Source organism: Nilaparvata lugens, unplaced genomic scaffold, assembly GCF_014356525.2.
Source record: "Nilaparvata lugens isolate BPH unplaced genomic scaffold, ASM1435652v1 scaffold9408, whole genome shotgun sequence".
NCBI classification, from domain to species: Eukaryota; Metazoa; Arthropoda; class Insecta; order Hemiptera; family Delphacidae; genus Nilaparvata; species Nilaparvata lugens.
Window position 1 is genome coordinate 1 of NW_024095152.1, and position 7,647 is coordinate 7,647.

Here is a 7,647-nt window from a genome sequence, read left to right on the forward strand (position 1 = left end):
GTGTTAATTTTGCTGTGTTCCATTCTTCTTTATATGTTGTCACAAAGTGAATTTTGTGACGGATAGAGAGCCGTCGTCCAGCATAAATTAGCGAAATTATTCTATTTTAGAATAGGAATAGGATCGTCTGCCGGATATATTTTGTTAGATTTGTAGTTGTGTATACATTATCACTATCGCCGTCAACCCTTTAAATTAGCAGCATTCGTATCATCTAAACGATAAGCGGCTACCGAGTCGGGTCAGTATCGCTCTTCATGAAATTCTGGAATAGAAATATTGTTTACGGCCTGAATTAGGTAGTAATTAGTATCAGTGTCGTCATTAGCTGCACCCTTATCATCAGCACTAGTGGATTCAAACCCTGTCACATGACTAGTGGCGTGATCGTCTTTTCAGACTCCCATTGGTCAGCAAGCCCCTTTTCCCCGGCCTCCTAACTTTCAGCGACCCGGTGTGGCTTCAGGAGACCTGGGAGAGAGCAGTTGTTCGGTGGTTGAGCGTGAGATCGGGTCGCGAATCTCCTCTCCTTACGACGTTACCGACACTAATTATTATTCTATCTTGTGTTAACGTAGAATACTGTAGGTCGAGTTCCGAACAACTCGGAGTTAGAATTCCCTTGTGGGTTTTTCTTCTTGTCAGCTATTTTTTCCCGAATTCGTATCACTGGGGGTGAACGAGTTTCTTGTTTTGAAACCTGTAAGGGATCTCAAGTTTGGGCTACAAACAGTTGAGTGGGGAAATTTAGCTAGGCTCTTAAGCAGATTAATTTTGAGGGCTTAATTTTAAGTCTCTCTCTGTCGCTTCACGACGTTTAAGTTAGTGCGGGAATTTGTTGCTATTCTACGTATTTAGTTCTGCAGTGATTCAGGTAAATGTATGTTAGGACTGGTCACTTGTGTGCATTCTCTTCTGTAATAAGGTAATCTCAGTTTTTTTTAGGGATGTATTTCCTTATTAATTTTCATACTATAGAGTGGCCCTGTATTTAAACTAGCTTAGCAGTTTCTGACTTGCTGTAATTCCAAGTAGGAAAAGCCCAATCCTTTTCCTAGAGAACTCAGGTGCAGCTTGAGCTCGTCCTCGTCGAAGTTTTAGACTGCGACATCCTTTCTCTTTCTCTCTCTAACTTTTCCTATTCTATAACCCTTCTAGCTCTCAGGTACAGCTTGAGGACTTCCTCGCCGAAGTCCTAGACTGCGACATCCTTCTCTTCTCTCTCTTAACTTTCCTATTCTATAATCCTTCTAGCTCTCAGGTACAGCTTGAGAACGTCCTCGCCGAAGTCCCCAGACTGCGGCATCCTTCTCTACTTCTCTTCACTTCCCTATTCTATAATCCTTCTAGCTCTCAGGTACAGCTTGAGAACGTCCTTGTCGAAGTCACAGACTGCGACGCTTCCACTCTCAGGTGCAGCTTGAGAACGTCCTCCTTGTCGAAGTCACAGACTGCGACGCTTCCCACTCTCAGGGCAGCTTGAGAACGTCCTTGTTGAAGTCACAGACTGCAACGCTTCCTGCTCTCAGGTACAACTTGAGAACGTCCTTGTCGAGTCACAGACTGCGACGCTTCCCACTCTCAGGTGCAGCTTGAGAACGTCCTTGTCGAAGTCACAGACTGCGACGCTTCCTGCTCTCAGGTACAGCTTGAGAACGTCCTTGTCGAAGTCACAGACTGCGACGCCTCCCGCTCTCAGGTACAACTTGAGAACGTCCTTGTCGAAGTCACAGACTGCGACGCTTCCCACTCTCAGGTGCAGCTTGAGAACGTCCTTGTCGAAGTCACAGACTGCGACGCTTCCTGCTCTCAGGTACAGCTTGAGAACGTCCTTGTCGAAGTCACAGACTGCGACGCTTCCTGCTCTCAGGTACAGCTTGAGAACGTCCTTGTTGAAGTTACAGACTGCGACGCTCCCACTCTCAGGTGCAGCTTGAGAACGTCCTTGTCGAAGTCACAGACTGCGACGCTTCCCACTCTCAGGTGCAGCTTGAGAACGTCCTTGTCGAAGTCACAGACTGCGACGCTTCCCACTCTCAGGTGCAGCTTGAGAACGTCCTTGTCGAAGTCGCAGACTGCGACGCTTCCTGCTCTCAGGTACAGCTTGAGAACGTCCTTGTCGAAGTCACAGACTGCGACGCTCCTGCTCTCAGGTACAACTTGAGAACGTCCTTGTCGAAGTCACAGACTGCGACGTTCCCACTCTCAGGTGCAGCTTGAGAACGTCCTTGTCGAAGTCACAGACTGCGACGCTTCCTGCTCTCAGGTACAGCTTGAGAACGTCCTTGTTGAAGTTACAGACTGCGACGCTTCCCACTCTCAGGTGCAGCTTGAGAACGTCCTTGTTGAAGTCACAGACTGCAACGCTTCCTGCTCAGGTACAACTTGAGAACGTCTTGTCGAAGTCACAGACTGCGACGCTTCCACTCTCAGGTGCAGCTTGAGAACGTCCTTGTTGAAGTCACAGACTGCAACGCTTCCTGCTCTCAGGTACAACTTGAGAACGTCCTTGTCGAAGTCACAGACTGCGACGCTTCCACTCTCAGGTGCAGCTTGAGAACGTCCTTGTCGAAGTCACAGACTGCGACGCTTCCTGCTCTCAGGTACAGCTTGAGAACGTCCTTGTCGAAGTCACAGACTGCGACGCCTCCCGCTCTCAGGTACAACTTGAGAACGTCCTTGTCGAAGTCACAGACTGCGACGCTTCCCACTCTCAGGTGCAGCTTGAGAACGTCCTTGTCGAAGTCACAGAGCTGCGACGTCCTGCTCTCAGGTACAGCTTGAGAACGTCCTTGTCGAAGTCACAGACTGCGACGCTTCCTGCTCTCAGGTACAGCTTGAGAACGTCCTTGTTGAAGTCACAGACTGCAACACTTCCTGCTCTCAGGTACAACTTGAGAACGTCCTCGCCGAAGTCCCCAGACTGCGGCATCCTCTCTCTTCCTTCCTCTAATTTTTTCCTGCCCTGTATATTGCGAGATCTCAGTTCCAGACTAGAGATCGTTCCCGTCGCGGTCCTCAGACCAGCGAGAAGCTTAGGAGAATCTTGTAAGCCCTTCCTATCCTCTCATAATAGTCGACATAGACTATTATTTAAAAGCGTTTCGGACGATTGAGAGTGATTCCCATACCCTTAAGGGCAGTTACAGATTGGCCCTTAATAGCCGGCGCGCTGTCATCAGATCAGCGCGGAAATCCTGTTTAGCAGTTTCAGAATTGCTGAAAATCCTTTCGCAGCTGCAGGCTCGCGATTCAGAAATCCGACACCCGAAACCTCATCCATTGAGCTTTAGTTATCATAAAATTGTAATCGATATACTGTATTTAGCTAGCAGGTTCAGCTTGCTGAGAACTATATCGCGATTCACAGATCGCGAGTTATTGAACAAAACCCCATTAGTTACAGGAAGGAACAATCCTATTAACGAATCTCCATTTCCCAAGCCCGATAAAATATTCCCTATACCTCAAACTCGGTATACCATATCCTGTACCTTATACCTCTTACGCCCCTCCATCATATTGATCTAATACCGGGTGCGCAGATTCAGTCTGCACACCGACAGCCCGCAGTCTCAGATGCGAAAACCGTAACAAAAATTCTATATCATTCCTTGTTAAACTCCATCCCGAGTTCCTCCACCTACAACTTATTCCGGGCTTGCAGGTACAGCTTTGCTCGCCGTCAACTCGCAGTTGGTTCAGATTGCGTACTACCTTACAAATATAATTATTTGTGGGGATCTGATATCCGGATCCGTATCCTTGGTTAAGGTTACCTCAATTCTCCCTAACACCCAACCTGAATTCCAAGAGCCGAGGGCCGAATCGGCAACAACGGCACGGGCACACACTCTTCCCTTCAAATTAAATACCTCCCGTCAAAGGCAGAGGGTAAAGAATCAGGACAGGGGGAGAAGTGTAGGTCCAGTATCTCCACCAGTCAATACGGTCACCGACCCCGACCCATACCGGCTGTAGCTAGTCCGCGTCGTAGCAATACTTCGCAATTATTAGAAAACCTAGAGGGTGGAATAGGACTTTCTAATAATGTTGTTATATTTGGGGCAATTCAACTCATGCAATACGTATATTTAGAATTCAAAAGTGGGCAGTTAAGAGTGATGGTGGGCGAATCTATTAGAGTAAGTTGTAGAGATATTTCAAAGAGTTAAAGATTCTCCTCTACCAGGTATACAGAGTGTTTCAGAAGTTGTGTCGAACATTTTAGGGTATGTTCCTGGATGATAGGAGACTACAAATGTCGTATTTGGAGTGTCCAAAACTCAGCAGTTATCCTTATAGCTGCCATTTTGTTTTTTTCACTCAAGAATTTTTATCTCAAGAGCGAAATGATGTATTGATCTGAAATTTGGCATGACTATTTATGCTATAAAGACTCAACTTTAAAAAATAAAATAAAAAAATTTCGATGTAAATTTTCAAAATGGCTGCCATTTTAAATTTTTGATTGCAAATTTCACGAAAACCGTTCAGTTTACAGAAAATTTATAAGAGTCAAAACAGTTAGCAAATTTTATCAAGATTTCAACAATACCTTATTTATTAAGATTGGTCAAAGAATAACAGAAAAAATAATTATTTTCGTACAGCATGCATGATCATGATCAAACAAGATCATCTGAAAAACATTTTAAAATCAGCTGGATGGCCATATGGAGCCATACCGAGTTTCAAAGCTACATCTTAAATATAATATTAGAATTAAAAATGTAATATTGATGTTTAAATTGTGGAAAGTGGTTATGCATGCATGTATATTGGAGGTTATTTTTTTCAATTCAATTCAATTTCATTTATTGCCAATTAGAATATTCAAAACATATTACAAAATCTTTATAATATGGCATATCATTAAAAATATAAATATATATTTGTTTTATTGATAAGAATAATGATAGGTTCAATACAGGAGAGTTGTTCACTCATACAGCACCAGATATATAGACAAAAACTCAGAGACGACATTCATCGAGCTAGTATGTATGGAATTCGGCTTTATAATCATTGCCAACACGTGTTTCACAGGTGAGAAGTTAGAATTAGGTGAGTGAGGAGTGTTGCAGGTTTGTCCTTACTCTAGTGAGGAATTATTTTTGCATTATGAAATGCAAAGATGACGACTTAGAATAATTGACGAATCCGTATACCCCTTCATAGGGGGGTGGTCAGTGGGATGAAAATGAAAAAATCCTTGTAGATTATTTAGATCATACCTCATGCCTTCCGTTAGATTGGATAGTTTTGTTGTGGAGTTTCCAGACCAAATTTGGAGTTGGCGATCCCACTTTTCTACACAAAAGACTGATGTTCCTCTTCCATGGTGTAAGAATTCGCTGGCTAAATGATGTTATCCTGGCCGGAACTGTGAAAAATCATGATACGTGGTTTTAATTACAGATTCTTGATTAAAAATAGTGAATTTTGCTAAAACATTATAACTAGTAATTTTGAAAAAACAGCAAAACGTGGGATAATACTCTCAATCACTCTAGTGAGGTCCACGTTATAATGGCAGTGTTGATAGCTATGATATTGCTATCCTTGTCTATCATTCAATAAAGCGGATAGCGCTATCCTTTCTCGCTTTGCTCTGTTGCATATCGTCTTTTAACAATGTAGAAAATATTTCATCTTAATTATGTAAATTCATTATGAAATTATTGAAAAATAAAATGTATTGCTTAATGAAATATAATTGATATTTTAAACGAGATAGAACATTAGTATTACATCAATAAACCTGTATCTGCTACCGTCTATAGAAGGCATGACAAGACAGAGGTTCGGCAACGTTTTTTCCTATCTTTCTCCACTGCTATTATAACCTGGACTCACTACAGACACATCATTGTTAATTATCAATGGAATCCACATTCAGTTATCCATTCCACAATAAATAACTCTGCAAACCAATGTTAGTTCTAATTTCACAAATTGTATTTACTTATTACCTAAATCTACAAATAATTGATATTCTTGAATCACATGAAGGTACTGTTTCATTTTGTATAATGTGTTCCGGGTTTAAACGAACAGAGCTAATATTCTCCGTTTAAACCGAGATGGTGTGTATATGGGCCTAAGAATGTATGGTAGTGGTATATGGTACTGGTATGTGAGAATACAATTTCTCAATTTTTTTCATGCAGTCTTGAAAATTGACATCAGATCAATGGCGACCCCCATTGCGCCATTGCGCATACACTGATGACCTCGATTTTTGAAATTTGTATGCCCTCATTGCGTATATCAATCAATGTTCATATATGTATCAATGTTCTTGAAGTGTGCTAAGGTCCGTGTCGATCGACATAAACCAGGGATTTCAAATAATCCTACAAAAAAATCACATTGAGGAACACATGTGGAAATGAGCCTCGTAACTGAAAAAAATGACCGCGTCTTCAGGCAGGTTGTCAATCAGCATATTGCATGCATTTTGACGGGGGTAAAAAAATCACGTTCAGTCAACAACAGAACAACAGCCAGTCTATAGGGATGAAATTGAAGGTCTTCATGGAAAATTCGTTGAACAGTGTAATCAGGAATTGCCATAGCAGCTGCGTGTTCGCAAGCTAAACGCCGGGGAGAATGCATAACTGATTGCCTCACTCTTTTGATATTTTCTGGAGTTCTGATGTCTTGTTGAAGTCCATTTCTGGGAGTGTTTAGCAACACTTCCACATTCCCTAAATGAGTTAACCCACGACAGAATCGAATTACGGCCAGGAACGAGTCTGTGAGGAGGAATTTCAAATCGAGCGCAGAAGGCACGTTGCTTAGCAACAACAAGTGACCGACCATTAGAAAAGAAGCTCTCAACTGCGAAGGCCCGCTGCTCTCCACACCAGAGCATGATGGCTACTTACTTGAGGGGGGATAAATTTGAGAACTTCCCCCTCCAGATGCGCCCCCTCCTGCCCCTCTACGCGACCAATTCACCACGCAGGAATTTTTCAAATAAGTAAGTTTCTCTGGCGCACCTTGTACCTATTTGATGCATTTATCTGAAAGAGACAGAAAACAGCAACCACTAACCTTTGTTGGTAGGTGTGATTGTGACTACTTGTGTGCTCTCTCCCTCGCCTACGCTGGTCGAAGCGGTCACCCAGAACTGATAAGTGGCTTCCTCTTGCAGCCGAATCGTCTCATGTGATTCTGCCGTCGAACTCAATATTTTCTTGTGTGTACCTTCCTAAACAAACGAAAGATTGTTCGTGAACTACCAACAAAATTAAAATTGACTTGAGCAGGAAAAACATTGACAGTATTCATTCTTGGTAAGGGCTATTGTATGACATTAGATGTCAAAACATGTTATTATTTATTTATTTATTCATAAATTGATATAATATTCTCAATATGAATGATTGGGAAAGGAATAACAGGCTAAGGCTGATCGGTACACTTTTTTTATTCAAATTGGATAATGTTTTTTAATATAATTGTTAAGATCATTATAAGAGTGAGAAAAAGTGGCAACTGACATTTTTAAGTGGTCTAATAAGCGAGTATGGGTTGTTGAAGTGCTAACTTCCTGATTTTGTTTTCTTTCCAGATCATTTCGACTACATTAACAGAACTTCTCTTAAAAATTAAAAAACTATCTTACCAAACTAAAAC

General features: G+C 42.1%; 1 protein-coding gene across 1 annotated transcript; it reads right to left on the reverse strand.

Moving 5' to 3' along the window:
• Positions 1–5,237: 5,237 nt before the first annotated feature.
• Positions 5,238–7,219, reverse strand: LOC120349340 (Down syndrome cell adhesion molecule-like protein Dscam2; the record flags this gene model as incomplete). The annotated part of the gene is made up of 2 exons (XM_039419313.1): positions 5,238–5,386; positions 7,063–7,219. Coding segments are annotated over 2 exons (306 nt in total), but the record flags the coding sequence as incomplete, so codon positions are not given.
• Between the last annotated feature and the right edge of the window lie 428 nt (positions 7,220–7,647).